Source organism: Vigna umbellata, chromosome 2 (genome assembly GCF_029865625.1).
Source record: "Vigna umbellata cultivar VRB3 chromosome 2, Vumbellata_1.0, whole genome shotgun sequence".
NCBI lineage: Eukaryota > Viridiplantae > Streptophyta > Magnoliopsida > Fabales > Fabaceae > Vigna > Vigna umbellata.
Genome location: NC_142166.1, coordinates 17,479,784 through 17,497,964, shown reverse-complemented (window position 1 = coordinate 17,497,964; position 18,181 = coordinate 17,479,784). Strand labels below are relative to the sequence as shown.

Genomic DNA, 18,181 nt, shown 5'->3' with positions numbered 1-18,181 from the left:
AGGCTTAATGATCAAGCTATTGAAGCCAAAATGCCTGATACTAAGCCAAATAAGGCTGAGAAGAAGACAAATGAGGTTGTGTTGAGGTTGGGCAAGTGTGTGATGTAGGTGTTTAGGCTTATGGTTGTCTTAGACCTGACAAGTTACATTATAGACTGGATGGGTTATGCCAATTCTCGGATTTCTTCTACTCTACTTCTCTCTCTTGTCCAACTCGGATGGTACCTATAGAAGGTACTCTAATGGTAAAGTCAATATATGACTGACCAATTAGCAATGAAAGTTGTGATGCATATTATGTACGTGTATGTGAAAGTCATACCTTAAACCTTTATATATAGTAGTTGTGATGTGTTTTTACCTTTTTGTCAATCTAATCACGATCTAATCATACCTTAATCGACATTAATAGATTAATTCATCATTACCATTATTAATATTAACATTCTAAAATTGCTTGGCCATGTTGTCGGTCAGGGTAGTTGAGTACTGGTCATTACCATTGTTATGATTGTTCTGCAACTGGTTAGCCGTGCCATTTAGTTAGTGTGGTTAGTTACTTGTCATTATCATTATTATAACTGTTCTGTAACTGGTTGGCCATATTGTTTGATCAACATGGTATGCCATGAAGTTATGTCCAAAAGACCAACTCAAAGTGGGTAGTCCATACGAGTTAACCAAAGGAAATCTATCTGAAATGACCAGTCTTAAAGCTTGATCTAAAGGAGTTTGAATTGGAAGAGCTCAACTAGGACTAATTGGTTTAGAAGAGTTCAGATCAATAAAGCTAAAAGAATCTTAACAAGACTGATTAATATAGAAAACCTCGACTTGAATAAGCTCAACCTAAATTAACTCTATTGGTCATGTGCATAATATTTTTTACAATAATGCCTATAAAAGGATTGTGTTTATGCGTTAATAAAGTAATCCATAGTACATATAGCTAATTATTAAAATTTAGGCTTAAATGCTTACTTCGTCCCCATGTTAAGAGGTGAATTTCTGTTTAGTACCCGGTTTTAAAAATGAAGACATTGGGTCCCTATGTTATGAAAAGTATATGAATAAGGTTCACAAAGAAAGAACAAGTTCAACAAATCATCAAAGAAAAAGCTGAACAAGAGAGAGAAAAAGCTGGACAACAAAAGAGAGAATAGAAAAAATACGGTCACATCAGCATGAACTTAACGCCTTTACTGTCAACTTAACGGACATGACCTTATTCATACACTTTTCATAATATATGGACTCAATGTCTTCATTTTTAAAACCGGGTATTAAACATAAATTCACATCTTAACGTGAGGATGAAAGAACAAAATAAACATTTAAGCCTAAAATTTAATATTAATGAGTTATTTAAAAAATTTGATGTAAGTTTTAAAAAAATCTACATATATTATGTTTTAATATTAATAATTAATGCTAGTAAGAGAAATATTGATGACAATATTTAACATCAATCAATTTCTCTTACCAGGATTCCTCTTACCAGACATTGTAATGGTAAACTGTGTTTCATTCATAAAGAAATGTGTTTTATTAATAAAAACAAGTTATTTGAAACGACAAAGTTGTTTTTCAGAAAAACCAGAGAGCATGTTTTTTTTTGGGTATAAAGGATGGAAAAGGGAAGAAAACATTCATCAGCCAGCAATTTTCTTTGTTGAATTCCTTAGAATCTGAAACTGACACCATCAGTAAGAATCTCTCTTCCTCTTCTACGTTTTCCGTTGTCTTTTCTTCTGCAAAAACTATAAATCATGGACGTTCCTTTTGTTAGGTGAACCCAAATTCAATTTTTGCCCGGTTCTGTTCCAATTCGTCCATCTTGGTTACATGCATTGTGTTTTCGTACTTAGGGTTTCCGTTTTTAAATTTTTCTAAAAGTTTTTCTCTTAAAAATGTTACCTTTTCAGAATTCAGGATCCCCATAATGTTATTTGTGTCTTCTGACAAAAGCTGTTCTGATTTTTTTTTGAAATTTATAATATTTAATATCAGTTTCATGAATTTGAATGCTAAGAAGATTTCCCATTAGATCTTAGAAGCAGCAATCAGAATGAATAATCAAGCAAAGAATGTGGCTGCATCATCTTTGTTTGGTCATTCTGGAATGGGCACACAAGCACACCACCCTAACCCCATTCAGCAATGGAACCATTCAATTTCAACCCCTTTACACTCTCAAACACAACCACACTTTCAGTCACGTCCTCAGACACAATTCCCTGGCCTCTTTCAGTTTTCAGAACCCCAATCTCATGTGCTTGCACAAGCTCAGTATGCACAGACACAAATGCAGTCTCAGATTGCACGTGCTCATCCACAACCTCAAACTCAGCCTTTTGCCCACTTGCATAGTATAAATACTAATGCTGCTAATGGGACATCATCCCCGGCCACCGGAAATGCCAAGCGACCAAACCCAAAGCCCCTGTTGAGGTCTCATAATTCATCGAATATGAACCAATCCATGCCGAGTGCTCAGCATCAAACGAAGAAATCACCAGGGAAGGGGACTATGTTTTTGCCTGAGTCTGCTCTGTATACTCAATTACTTGATTTTGAGGCTCAGGTTGATACTGCTTTGGCAAGGAGAAAGTTTGATATACAGGAGGCTAGACTCCCTCCCCATGTTCAGAAAACTCTTCGTGTTTATGTGTTCAATACCTTCTCAAATCATGCCAAAATTGATTCTGAGAATAATAAGGCCAATGAATCTTCGTGGTCTCTCAGGATAACTGGAAGGATATTGGAAGATGGTATGGATTCGAAATCTGGCATTTCACAGAGATCGAGTCCTCCTTACCCAAAGTTCTCTTCATTTTTCAAGAAAATTACCATACATTTGGATCAAAGCATTTATCCTGATAATCATGTCATTGTATGGGATAGTGCACGTTCACCTACCCAACAGGATGGTTTTGAGGTGAAGAGGAAAGGAAACAAAGAATTTACTGCATTGATTGCAATAGAAATGAATTATACACCTGACAAGTTTATGGTTTCACCACAACTGTCTAAACTCTTAGGTATTGAGGTTGAGACTCGTCCAAGAATAATAGCTTCTATTTTTAACTATGTGAAGTCCAGGAAGCTACAGATTCCAAATGACCCTTCGTCTTTCATTTGTGATCCTTCTCTACAAAGGGTGTTTGGGGAAGAGAGGATGGATTTCACCACGGTTTTTCAGAAGTTAGCACAGCATTTGTCACAGCCACAGCCAATACATCTGGAGTATAACATCAAGCTTTCTGGATATGCACCAGCTGTAACTGCATGTTATGATATGCAGGTTGATGTTCCTTTTCCACTGGAAAAAGACAAGTCTACATTCTTGTCAAGCCTTGAGAGCCAAAAGGAGATTGAAGCTTATGATGAGGCCATTCGTGTTTCCTTAAAGAAGATCCAAGAGCATCGGAGAAGACGGGCATTTTTTCTTAGTTTTAGTCAGTCTCCAGTGGAGTTTATTGATACTTTGATTACTTCTCAAAGCAAGGATTTGAAACTTGTTGCTGGAGATGCCAGGCATAACGTTGAAAAGGAACTTCGTTCTGCATTCTACAATCAACCATGGTAAGTATTATGATGATGGTTGACCTTTTCTCTTTTTGTTGTAAGGTTTGCATGCATAATACACTTGCTTAGAACGTTTGTAACCCGAATGTGAGTATTCACTTGCTAAACTTGTGAGTTTAATACATTGACAATCATGCACAAAAAAAATTGCACCCATACTAAACTTATGTTAGACATAACGTGACACTTCATAAAAAACCTAGACATTTCAGATTTTGACGTGTTACGCTTGTCTGTTCTTAAGTGCCAACTGGTAGGAAATTGTAATACAATACCATACTCACTCTGAAATTGGTGCATGGATTACTTATCCCACAGAGAAATAAAAGTTATGGCATGGATGAATTTGGGGCTAACAATATTCTTTAATACTTTTTTGTCAGAATATTTTCTAATTTGTTTCTGTTTTCTATTTCCAGGGTCGAGGATGCTGCCATTCGTTACTTGAACCGAAAAACTGCAGGAAGTGATGCTGTTGGACGCAATTAAGAAAACATTAGAGGTGGAGTTTCTATTTTGTTTTTCCTAACTACCCGATATACTTACTTTTCATATTCCTTGTTAGGGAAGAGAGTTTCAGTACCCCAGACGGGGAGTAGAAGAACGGAAAGAATGTAGGAACAAAGAAAATGACCTTTAGGTAGTGAAAATCAAGGGGAATGTGATCAAAGACATTCTGTACAGAATTTCAGAAAATATGTATCTATCCATGGATTTTGGTTGCCCCTGGTTCATTTGGAGTCCTCCGAGTCATGCTCTTGCTTCTAAGACCGACCTATGTTTGAGGAGGTTGGATTAACATTTAGAGAAATATAAGAAACTAGCCTAAAAAGACTGATAAGAAATGTTTATCCAATGAAGGATAGTTTAATTAAAGTAATAGAGGTAGACTGAAGACAATGTTTAAATATCATCAAAATTAATTTATTTTACTGAATTTATTACCTTTTTTTGTTATTTTTTATTGAGTGATAAATATAATCAATCCCATTAGGTGTATAAAGCTTTGTTGCTATTGCTATTCTAAAAAGATATTGCATAAGCCAAGATTTAAATTTATGTTTTAGTCAAACTCTTATGATGCAGCGGTAGCCATGTCTGCTTAGAGGAGCCTGTTGCTAACATTTGAAGGAGTGAATAGATTTAAGTTATATAAATTTTATACGGGATATAGGTGGAGATCCATCACAATCATTTGATATAAGTTAACCTCCCGAGGCTTTGAGCCCGAGAATGAAGGTTATTCTCCACTATTGAGGTTTGTTATTTATATTCCTCTTGTCATGTATATTGTTACTTTTTATTTTACTATGTAAGAAGGTGCAATGCAGTAACAAGGATATGAAAAAGAAGCATCATTCGAAGATTTCCCTTCCTATCCCAGCGGGTAACCATTCGTCCTAAAATACTGGAATAGTTGTGTTTATAATTTACCCTTTATCAGCTTGGTGCTTTGCTTCCCTCTAGTATGACTAACACAAGGACTCAGTTGCTAAACTTACCACCTTATTTTACTATTGGTTCGAGTTCATTCCAATTATAATATCCAAGTCATGTTGGCTTGGTTTACCCCTAGTTCCTTAAAATCATTGTGTGGCTTTTTTGGAGTTTGTTGGAAGTTCTACATCGACTAGAGATAAGGCCAATTCACACTTTATAAGTGGGTGCATACCTCACCCTATAAGCCGGTTTTGTGGGGTTGAGTTAGACTTAAAGTCCACTTCTAACATGGTATCAGAGCCATCGTTAGAGTCTATCCTAACGATATTTGTTGTTTGTTGGGCATATTGTTTCACCTGCTATCGGACCACCCATTAAAAATGTCTAATCCCACGCTCGAGACATATATAACTCGGTGTGAGGGGGGTGTGTTGGAAGTCCCACATCGACTAGAGATAAAACCAATTCACACTTTATAAGTGGGTGCAAACCTCACCTTACAAGCTGGTTTTGTGGGGTTGAGTTAGGCTTAAAGTCCACTTCTAATAGAGTTATTGGTTTTTACCGTAGGTTCCTAAAGGATTTTGCTCACATTGCCTCTCCCCTTTTACCAACCTTCTCTGCAAGGACAATTTTATTTTGGGGCCAATTGAAGAGCCCAGATCCTCAAATGACTCACAAAAATTTGTTCCCCCATTGGTCTAATACAACATAACCTAGGTTTAGACCAACTCAGTTCGACATGAGTTTAGGTTTATTCGGCATGACTTTGGTCCAAGTCCAAGGCGACTCACTCTGACCTATAATCCGGGCTGACTCGGCCTTAGTTGACTTGACCTGACCTGGGCTAGGGTCAACTTGACTTTATGCGGGCTACAGTTGACTTAGCTCCACAACTTAAATTTGTTCGACCATAGACTAGGCCAACTCGACTCAAAGTAGGCCTGGGCAGATGAACATGACCAATGTTCGAGTTGACTTTGCTTAACTTGGGCTTGGATAACCTAACTCGTTCTAGCTTGAGGTCAACGCTCAATTAGGTTATGGGTACACTTGGATTGACTAAGACCCCAATTTGACCTGGGCATGGGAAGACTCAACTCAACCTGAGTCCGAGATGATTCAACTCAATCTAGTCGATATCAACTACTATAAACCTAAGCTTGGGCTGACTTACCTTAACATAGGTTTGAGCAAACTTGACTTGACATAGGCACATGCCAAAGAGAGTTGGCATGGATCCGGGGCAACATAACTCAACCTGGGTTTGGGCGACTAAACTTGACTTCAGTCGATTCGTCTCAATTAGGCCTAAGTTGGCCCGGATTAACCTGGTCAGGTTGATTAACCTTGACCAAGTTGACTCACCTTGGCATTAGCTCATAAAGCTCTATTTTACTTGAATTTGGTTTGACTTAGCTTAACCTGAGCTTGGGTTAAATCATATAACTTGTCCATGCCATCTCAGCTCAACCTAGGTTTGTGCCAGCTCAACTCAACTTGTGCCCATGTTGTTTTGACCTTGGTTCAGGTTAATTTAGCTTGACCTTTGGCCTGAACTAACTTTGCTTAACCTTTGGTTTGAGTTGATTCGTCTCGATCATTGGCTCAACCTAATTTGCTAAACCTGGGCTCATGCTGACTTGCCTTGTCATGAGCTCAAGTCAAATTAGCTCAAAGAGGGTTTGAGTTGACTTCACTTAACTTAAGCTTAGATTGACACAACTCGACTAGAGTCTATGTTGATGCAGCTCCACTTGGATCTAAGTTGACTTTGTTTGGCCTTGCTTGAGTTGTTGCAACTTGACCTAGTCTTGGGCTGACTCAATTGGACTTGAGTCGATTGGGCTTGACTTTGACCCATGCCAACTTGACGTAGTGTTGCATGAGTCTAATATGATGCTATCTTGGGTGTGAAATTTGACATTTCATAACTTTAAATTGCGAATGTGCACTTTAATTTTGGATCTTCAAAATTAAAAATATTGTTCAATTTATATCAAATTCAATATCATTTAAATAGATTAGAATTAAAGTCTAAAAATAGGAATTTGAATTTGAGATGAATTCATCTAGATTGAGTTAAAGGGATTTGGATAATTATAAATTTGATTTGACAATTCTTTGATTTTTTTCTCACTTTTAGTTCTACTTATAAGAGAAACCGTCATTTTCATATGTACTAATTGTTAATTTACTCTTATCTCTTAATTTATGGTGAAATATTTAAGTGAGATGATCGTATCTTTGTATAAGTGCATGTATTTATTGGTTTATTAGCAATATATAAGTCGCACGGTAAAAAAATTTAAGTACTACTTACATAATTTAATTGAGGTATTTTAGAAATCAAATCAAAAAGAATTGACGGTAATAATTAAAATTAACTACATACCTAATGTTATGATTTATGTTCCAAAAATAATACCGTTAAAAAATAATTCCGAAATGGACCCATAGCCAATTTATTTCCTAAGATGGACCAGTTGCACTGTAGACGGTTAAATTCCGGATCTTTGTATGTGTCTCCGACTGTGAGAATCCCACTGAAGTTTGGTTCCAGGGAGCTGAAAGGAGAGGAGAAAAAAAATGAAACATAAATAAAAATAAGAAAAAAAAAATAAAATTGATATTAGGAAAAAAGTAAATTGAAAAAATTAATTAAAACTTTGCCGAATGAATTTTAATTGGACCGCGAGAGGAAAAAAAAATTAAGGATGAATAAAATTCGATTTGTAATATTGGTATGTAAAAGAATATGGAAATAAATTTGTTGTTATTATAAAAAGAGGGGTTTGTATAAATATTGAATATTGAATAGAAGATAATTATGAATGTAAATTTGAATAATTTTTATTGAATAAATTTTATTAATGAATGTAATCTTTCTAAACATTGCTAAAGATTTGTTGTGACACCACATTTGTATTCACATTTTGACGTGTGTGTACTATCATGTATACATGACAATGCCATAATTCAGAGTTGAGAAAAAGTAACGAAATCTAATTTCATATAAAAATTAAAGAAGTAAAACCATATTTAAGCTTTTAAAATTACAAAGAAAAAGACATCTTTCCTAATTAAGTATGTGACAATTTTGACTTGAATAGAAAAAATATTATATATATTATATATATATATATATATATATATATATATATATATATATATATATATTCTACATATAAAATATAAAATCATAAAAGAAATTGTATTTAATAGTTTGTTATTCATAAGAACATAAAATAAAAATAAAAATATAAGTATTTAAAATTTGAGTTATGTTATCTTTGTAATTTTATATGTTTCTTAACTTATTTTCTATTTCTTTTATATTGTTATATAATTTAAATGTTTCTACTTCATTTGTTTATAATATTAATATAAAAGTAATTTTATAATTAGCTAACAAAAAGATAAATGCTAATAACTTATTTCATAATTAACTTGTAAAAACATATCCTTTAATACTTATATATGTATATATTTACATAATTCTATTTTATTTTATTGAATTAAAATTTATTTTTTATAATAATCTTTAATATTTGATTTATTATTATTATTTTGTAAAAACATATCTATTAATACTTATATAGGTATATATTTGAATAATTCTATTTTATTATTGAATTAAAATTTAATTTTTATAATAACTTTTTTTATTTCACTTATTGCTTGTTATTTTATTTGAATTTTAATTATTATTTAAGATATTTAAACTTAAATTAAGTTTATTAGAATAAATTTGATATTTTTTTAAGGCATTATGTTATTTTCCATGAAATTGAATTTTGTTTGTATAGCGAACTTGGAATAATTTGTATACTTAAACTCTTTTAATAAAATGCATTTTCATCCTGATCATAGTTTTTTCATTATGTCTATTTGGATCATATTTGTATATTATAATTAGGGATGACAAAAAAAATTCATGTATGTGAATATCTTCAGATAAAATCTGCAACGGATAGTTGATACTTGTAGATTGCGAATAGTGGGTATTTTAATACCCGACGAGTCAGATGCGGGTATTATAATATCCGCACTCGCAAGTATTCACTACCTCCAAAAAAAAAAAAATTTATATTTCATTAAGTTAAATTTAATTTAAATTTAAATTTAATTAATATATAATTTAATTTATATTATATCTTATATATCGTTTTGTAATTTTATTCAAATTTTATTTTAAAAATTTATAAAAACATATATTTTTAAATATTTGTGGGTATCTATGGGTTTTAAAATACCCGTGAATATTTTTTAAACGAATATCCGTGCGAGTAGTGGGCAGGTAGCGAGTGGATTTTCTTTTTGCGGGTTTGGTAGCACGTAGACATTATTTGTACTCGACCTGACCTGTTGTCATCCCTAATTATAACTAAATCTTAGTAGTTTGGTGTGTTAGTTATTATTTATCATTTTTTATTATTTATTATACTATGGTTATACTCCTCACTTAAGTATTATTCCAATAGGAACATAGGTTCATAATCCACATTGATTCTATAAATATAACTAGTATTCTCTGAGGAACACTTACTCTCTCATAAACACTAATACACATAATTTATACAAAGATCCTAACTCTCTTACTTGAGCGTCAAAGAGTCTTTTGCAGGAGGATCACCCCTTCTCGACAAGGAGACCCTTTCCAAACAAAAGGAGTAATCAAACCATCACTAGGATCTTGTCAATGGATGTAGTCTTATAAAATGATATTAAAAATGTGCTGATGTCATAACTACGTTTAAGAATTCAAAACTTAGAGACAAAGCCAAAATCCATTTCCACATGAAAACTAACTCACTAAAAAAATATTTAACACTATTATTATTATTATTATTATTATTATTATTATTGAGGAAATAAAATTTTAAAATAGTTTTAAAAAATGCAATAGAAAATAATTGTTTTATATTTATAATAATGGTTATATATATCTTTTAACTGTAAACTATTTTTGAAAATTGTATTTTTATCCTTAAATTAAATTATATATTTATTTCATCTTTAGATTTTACAAAAATTATGTAAAGAGACGTGAAGTGTTTCTTGTAAGATAAGCAAATTTTCACATTGAACAATAATATAACTTTTACATGTTTGTTGGAGAGGATCTTTCAAAATATATAGTTTAATTTAAGGATCAAACATAATTTTTTAAAATAGTTTGAGGATGAAAAGCATGTTAAACTCTTAATATAAATATAAAATTTATTAAATGAATTTTTTTTACAATAATTAATTATAGATGTTGAAATTAAAGTTTAACTAGTTTGAGAGAAGGAATAAAATAAAAAATAATTTAAGGATTAAACTATTTTGATTTTGTAATATAATTGAGAATTAAATGTGTTGTTATTATTTTTACAATGGTTTACACATAAATAGAATTATTTTAAAGTTATTTAAAAAATGTAATAGGAAATATAAATTGAATTAAAGTGTAAAGTTCAATTATAAAATTTATAGTTAAGAAGTTTTAAAAATGAAAAATTGGAATGAAATTTGAACTTCATCGTTAATAAGTTGGATCTTTTGTACCCACTAATTATAATACGATTACAAGATCTTAGATTTTGTGGTGGTGACTAATTTTGCAATTATGAAAACATTTGTTACATGGTGGGTTGGGTCGTGGTAATTGAGGTTGTGTTTTGACACTGAAATCATAGTGTGGTAGTTATGGAGTCATTTTGGATCAAAGAACTGAGTTTAATTATCAAAGTGTGTTGGATTCATATGTTACATGTAATCGTTAGCAAACAGTGATGTTGTAAAATCCTTTGTGAACAAGTAAGAGAAAAGAAAATCAATTGAATTAGATACAAAGTGTCTTCTGTCATCCATAGTAGGTTGTGATGCAGACGTCATGAATTATTCAACTACAAAGGAATGTAAGTAAAGTTCATCATGTGGGTCATTATAATTGGTTGTAGATGAGAATGTCGACTCAAGTGATGAACTTTGTTGTGCTCATAGATCTATCAATAATTGTGGCATTGGTAAGAAATATACATAACTAGCTTATGGGAAAGAGCCTTTAAAATATAACAACTTAGTAAAGAGTAATAACGGAGCGGAAAATCAATCCTCCTTTTTGCGAGGAGCACTAAACAAATAGAACAAAAACAAAATCTAAAGCACAAAGAGATACCAACAATTTTTAATGTGGAAAACCCCTTAATGCAATGGTAAAAATCACGAGTCGTCCAAACAAAAGAAAAATCTACTATGATCAATAATATGGTACAAAAGAGTCTCCAATAACAACACCAAATGGTGTTTTCAATCAGCCAATTTAAATAAGCACAAATGCTTACAAATGAGAACAAAGAAGATGAAATTCCTCCCAAACTACACCTCCTATTGAATATCTAAACGGTCAGAACGAAGAACCATACATCTCGAACCCACTGTCTATAAATTAGTCTGATCCAATGGTGAATGACTTCACAACAACGAAAACACCAGTGCAGGTTTAGGGTTATGCGGGAAAGACTTTCTCTCTTCCTTTTTCTCTCACTTGGTTTTTTCCTCTCTTCAAATGACTCTAATGTGCCCTACTAATTTGACACATCTCCACTTAACCTAGTGAGACATAATGGTCCATATTATTTGGGCATATTCTCCACATAGGAAGGGAGTCCAATAACCCAACAAATCTCCCCCTCACGACAATGTGGAGATATTTGCCAAACTGGCGATCTCAAAACAAACTTCAAACTTTTCTCTTGGCAATGCCTTGGTCATCATATCAACACCATTATCATCTGTATGAACTTTAGCTAATTTCAACAACGTAGCATCCAAAATATCACGTATCCAATGATACCTCACATCAATATGTTTGGATTTAGAATAAAAAGTTGGATTCTTACAAGGATGAATAACACTTTGACTGTCATAATACAACAAGTATTTACCTTGCACAAAACCAAGCTCCTGCAAGAATTTCTTCACCCATAACAACTCCTTACACGCTTCAGTAAGTGTAATGAATTCTGCCTCAGTAGTAGACAACGCTACACACTTTTGCAACTTTGATTGACAAGCCAAGGCTTCCCGTGCAAACTGAATCAAATAGTCTGAAGTGAACTTTCTGGAATCAATGTCTCCACCCATACCTGAATCTGAGTAACCCACTAAAGTAGGCTTATCACATCCAAAACAAAGCCTCAAACCACTAGTACCACAAAGATACTTCAAAATCCATTTTACAACATTTCAATGCTCTCTGCCTGGATTTGACAGAAATCTACTGACTATACCAACAACATGTGCAATATCAGCCCTTGTACATACCATTACATACATTAAACTACCCACCGCAGAAGCATAAGAAACTTTGCTCATATCTATCTTCTCAGCTTCATTTGAAGGACTTTGTTTAACACTCAACTTAAAACGAGTAGTAAGAGGAGTACTTACAACTTTAGCAATTTCCATTTGAAATCTTTGCAACACTTTCTGAATGCAGTGCTCTTGTGATAGCCAAAGTTTATTCTCTTTTCTATCACGAGTGATACTTATACCAAGAGTCTTCTTAGCAGCTCCCATGTCTTTCATGGCAAATGACTCGCCCATTTGCTTCTTCAACTTGTCAATTTTGGATACATCTCTTCCAACAAGAAGCATGTCATCAACATACAACAACAGGATAATGAAATCATTCTTAGAGAATTTCCTGACAAAAACAAAATGGTCAGAAGTAGTCTTCTTATAGCCATGCTCACACATAACAAACTCAAACTTCTTGTGCCATTTCCTTGGAGCTTGCTTCAAACTATACATGCTTTTTCGTAGCCTACACACATAGTCTTCTTTTCCTTCAACAAGAAAATCAACAGGATGCTTCATGTAAATCTCTTCCTCCAAATCACCATGAAGAAAAGTTGTCTTCACATCCATCTACTCAACCTCCAAATCTAGACTTGCAGCTAAACTTAGCACAGTTCTGATGGATGTCATCCTCACCACAGGTGAGAAAATCTCATTGAAGTCAATACCCTTTCTTTATCTAAAGCCTTTCACCACTAACATGGCTTTATATCTGGTAGATGTAGAATTGCTCTCTTGCTTCACCCTAAAAATCCACCTGTTCTCTAAGGCTCTCTTACCCTTAGGCAATTTCACCAAGTGATAAGTGTAATTATCATGCAAATATTTTATCTCATCCTACATTGCATCCAACCATTTTTTCTTTTCTTCACTCTTAATGTTCTCGTCATAACATTCAGGTTCTCCCTCATTAGTCAATATCACATACTCATTGGTAGAGTACTTCTTAGAAGGTTGTTTTGGCCTGTCAGATCTTCTGGGTCGAGCTTGAGGTAGCTCAGGTACATCACCAAGACTCTCATCTTATGACACATCATGTTCCTCTTCATGAACATTATCAATAGGAACATTCAAGTAATCTCCAACCTACTGATTATCAGTATCACCATGTTGCCCGTCATCATGAACATCAATATCCAAATCATTAATAGACAACCGAATTGGATCAACATCAGCCACATTACCATCTTCCTTAGGTGTAAACTCCTCCATCTTATCAATATCTTCAATGATTTGATCTTCCATGAATTGAACATCACGACTTCTAATAACTTTCTTTTCAACGAGGTCATATAACCTGTAGCCAAATTCATCCTGACAAAAACCAATAAAGATGCATTGCCTTGTCTTCACATCCAACTTGGATCTTTCATCCTTTGGAACATAAACAAATGTTTTACAACCGAAGATACACAAATGATCATAAGTAACATTCTTGTAAAATCAAATCTTGTTTGGCACCTCAGAGTTTAAAGCAACTGCAACACTTAGATTAATAACATGCACTGCTATAAGCAATGCCTCACCCCAGAAACACTTAGGCAAATTTTTGCTTCATAAAGTATACACTTAACTCTTTCAATCATTGTCCTGTTCATCCTTTCTGCTAAACCATTCAACTAAGGAGTTTTGGGAGGAGTCTTCTCATGTGTAACACCATATTGTCTACAATAACGGTCCACAATATTAACCATTATTTTTAATACGAATGCGCTTCAGCTTCTTGCCTGACTACCTCTCAATCAAAGCATGGAATTTTTTAAACTTGTCCAACACTTGGTCCTTTCTCTATAGTGCATAGACCTAAAGCTTCCTAGAACAATCATCAGTAAAAGTAACAAAGTAAAGTGCACCACTGAAAGACTTTACCTTCAATGGGCCACAAACATCAAAATGCACCAATTCAAGCAACTCTAACTTCCTGGAGGGAGGATGCTTCTTGAAGGCTACTATGGTTTACTTACCAGTCATGCAGTGAGTACATTTCTCCAACTCTACACTCTTCAATCCTAAGATTAAAATGTCCCCATGAGATTAAAAACTCATAAATGAAAATTACAAGAAAGACTCTCAAAGAAAGAGAGTAAAATGCAACTGATAGTGTACTACTTCACTTTGTGAAGGATATTACAATATTTGTGCTCTTAACCCAATTCTCACAATCACTATAGATATAAAATTTCACATCGTCAACACTTTTGTATTCTAGCATATTGTTCTATATTGCTTTACTCTGGTAATCGATTACAACCTTGTTGTAATCGACTACCAGAGAGTTTTTGCCCATTTACACTGCTAGTAATCGATTACAACCCTGCTCTAATCGATTACCAGAGATATTTTGCCTATATAAGGTGAAGTTGTGTCCCCTTGCACAACTTAACCACGCAGTAATCGATTACAAGGTCTAGTAGGCGATTACCAAGCCCTAAAATCGTTTTTAGGGTGCACAACTTCACCTCTTACCACTGTGTCAAGGTAAAGTCGTGCAAGGGGCACGACTTCTTCATTTGAAGTCGTCTGGGTCCCCCATGACTTGCCTAAATGCGTAATTTTTAAAATTTTTTGCCTACTTCCTTAAAATCATTATGATTTTTGCCCATTTACATAAAAAAAACTTAAGAATTGCATTGCACGTTCTTCGATCTTTCACTAAGCAATGACTTTTGATACCTTGCAAGTTCCCTTACAATTGCAGACGAGATATAGCCGAAAGTTCTAGAGCTAATCCCAAAATATTCTTAACTTTGTAAAATATTCACCCATAGTATTATCTCCTTATTTCAACTATGCGGCATCCGATTGAAGATCTGACACATAAAGTAAGTCTACTTGAATAATTTCATATTTCCTTTGCATTCTCCATCCACAATATACTCTATATGATCTACGGAGATACGGAATGTACAAGCCACGACACAACCATATTGTTGCATGTGGCCAAAGCATCATGTATGGGATCACTTCTTTCAAGTTCAGTTGTTGAGTCATTTACGAACTGCAATTTGTTCTTTGCACTGAACGCAACAAGCATATCCCTGCTCTAAGAATGATAATTTCCATAATCTAAAATGGGGAAAACAAGGGCAATCGTTGGAATTTCTCCATGATGCAAATAGAGATAGTTGTCACTTGATTAAGAGACTTTTTTGGTTTCTCTTCTTTTTCCATAATGGGAAATGGAAGAAGGAAAAATAAGAAAGCAAGAAGAAAGATTAGAATCAAGATAAAGGATTAGAGTTAACTAGGTGCAAGAGAGTTCTTCAACTAAGCAGAGTTCTTCAACTAAAGAGCTTTGATAGCATGCTAAGCTCCATGCTCTTCCATGATATTCAGCCACAAACAATGCGATTATTCGTGTTGAAACGTGAAAGAGAAGAAATGAGACAAATATGAAAACAGAGAGCAAGAAGACGTGAAAGAAAACTTAAGGGAAGCAAGACTTTATTTATGTGATAGTATAAAATGTACGTTGCAATGATCATGTAAGATCATTATATAGGAAAGGAAAAACTGAAAAAGGAGAAACACATAAACTAACACTGTTGAGCGATAAATAGATAAAACATGAAATCTAAGAATGATCCATGTTGGCATGCTCAAGGGTGTGAGAATAAATGCGCAAATGATGTAGAAATCATTAGAGTCCCAATTATTAACTTCCACTTGCATGCAGTTAAATGTCACAATTCTTTCTCATAAATTGAAAATTTTAAAACAGACGTAGTCCGAAATTATCTAATATGTCCTAACTTGTTAACTTGCATGATAATATTAAACATTCAATAGAATTTATCTACAATTCTATGACTCTGCTTCTTTTAATTGCAACATGAGGCAGTTGCAAGCAAGCTTAGGAGCTGATGAAGATAGTAGGAGGAGTGTGGTTACAATAATTTGCAAGGTATCAACCATTATAGACAATGATGGAGATATGTGTGAGGTGTTTGGTTAAAGAACCACAAAGATAGGTTCTCTATAAAGGATGTTTTGTGGAACTTGTAGTTTGCATCTCAAGTGCAAGATGCTTAGAGAGAGGGGATTCAAATAGTGAAGGGTCACCAAGCTCAAAATCGTGAGGACTTTTCTTTCACTTTTTTTTTGTTTTTGTACAGAAAAATGGTATTATGACATATTTTTACATTCATTTGACATAGGATATAAGAGTAAAATAGTTATAAAAGTGTAAAATTTTGTATTTTTTCAAGAATGAAAAGAAGTAAGTAAGAGTACTGTCAAATGAACGTAAAAAATTTACGTATGTCAAATAATCATTTTTCTTTTGTATATTTTACTATAAGTTCTTATGTTGTAACTCCTTTGCCCCAAAAAAACAAGTAGCTTCTAATGAAAAACTATGATTTCAAAGTTTGCACTATAATAATTTGTAAGCTTTTTATTTTCTAAATTCACACTTACACAATTTATGGTGATGCCTAGTAATACTTTTGAATTTAATAGATTAATTTGAAATATATTTTGTAACATTTCTAAACTCAGGAAACTAATTTGATATTATTTGTTAGAGATATTTTATAGATAAGTAATTTGTGGTGATTTATAATGCATTTAGTAAAATACTTTTTCAAATTATATGATGAATAATATCATTATTATAATAATCTAAAATAATTTTAAACAAAATAGACAATTAAAATATTGGTTATAAAATTAACAAAAAATAATTAATAAAAAATTTTTGGATTTCAAAATTTTAAATATTCTTTTTGACGATTTTAATACCTTGAATAAGTGTTAAATAATAATAAAATATGATAAATTTGTCGACGATTTTTAATTGTCAAAATATAATGAAATATTATAAAATAAGAGTAAATTTTGTAGTGATTTGTAATTTCTGCTAATTTTTCTTCTAGCAATAATACTAACGCTTATAACGCATATACACATATGTATATTATTTATTATTTTATTTGAATTTTAACTATTATTTAATATATTTAATCTTAAATTAAGTGAGAAATTTTTTTAATAATTATTTTGAAAAAAAAGATATGTTATTTTTATATATATTATTGCTAGTAAAGTTAACCTCATTTAAATTAATTATGAAACATATTTTCTCTCTAAATTTTTAAAGATCAAATATATATTTTTTTCTATCACAAACTTTCATTCATTTTCATTTCAAAACTTTATTAAAGATTGAATTTAGTTATCATAATCAAACAACATTAAATATTTGTTGATGTAAGAAAGGGTAATGCCATATGTCAATACGTATTCACATGAATATATACATGTCCATGTGTGAGCACAAAGTTGTTTAATACATTAGTAAATCTTTAATGTGTGATGACTAAATTCATTCATTAATAAAGTTTGAAGATGGAAATTGTTTAAAATTTGAAATATATATAAAATTTAATTTTATATAAAAATTAAGAAATTAAAAACCTATTTAACCTATTAAAAAATTCTAAATTTCATAAAGTTTATAAAATTGAAAAAAAAAGACACAATGAGAATCACATAATTTCATAAAATCTCTTAAACCACATGTAAAAACATAGTATACAAACTTAATGGTTTTCAATAAGTCCATGATGTAAAAAAAATTAAAGAAAAAAGAAGAAAAAAAACTAAGTTAGGATCTCAAAATTACGTGATTCTCACATATATTATAGGAAGACTATCTTTGTATAAAAGATCACCATTAGGTGTTCTAGAGATCCAATGAGATGAATGACTCATGTCATTTCTCTCTCTGACGTGTTTTAGAAATTTAATTACCTAATGATGATGATCTAAGATTTCATTTCATGTATTCTCTATTATAATA

At 32.4% G+C, this 18,181-nt stretch overlaps 1 protein-coding gene across 2 annotated transcripts; it reads left to right on the top strand.

Moving 5' to 3' along the window:
- Positions 1 to 1,575: 1,575 nt before the first annotated feature.
- Positions 1,576 to 4,322, top strand: LOC124842948 (SWI/SNF complex component SNF12 homolog). Of its 2 annotated transcripts, XM_088106328.1 has the most exons (3): positions 1,576 to 1,706; positions 2,048 to 3,585; positions 4,008 to 4,322. In XM_088106328.1, exons 2-3 carry the CDS (start codon positions 2,069 to 2,071, stop codon positions 4,075 to 4,077), a joined length of 1,587 nt encoding a protein of 528 aa, XP_087962454.1. In that variant the 5' UTR covers positions 1,576 to 1,706; positions 2,048 to 2,068; the 3' UTR covers positions 4,078 to 4,322. The 2 variants fall into 2 exon arrangements, with proteins under 2 accessions (XP_087962454.1, XP_047175521.2); XM_047319565.2 differs by having other exon boundaries at positions 1,596 to 3,585.
- Positions 4,323 to 18,181: the final 13,859 nt, after the last annotated feature.

What these genes read in the sequence shown, in the direction of transcription:
- LOC124842948 (XM_088106328.1), top strand. Translation starts at nt 2,069, where the DNA reads ATGAATAATCAAGCAAAGAATGTGGCTGCATCATCTTTGTTTGGTCAT. An exon ending in GCATTCTACAATCAACCATG is followed by an intron (nt 3,586 to 4,007) that starts GTAAGTATTATG and finishes TTCTATTTCCAG; the next exon opens with GGTCGAGGATGCTGCCATTC.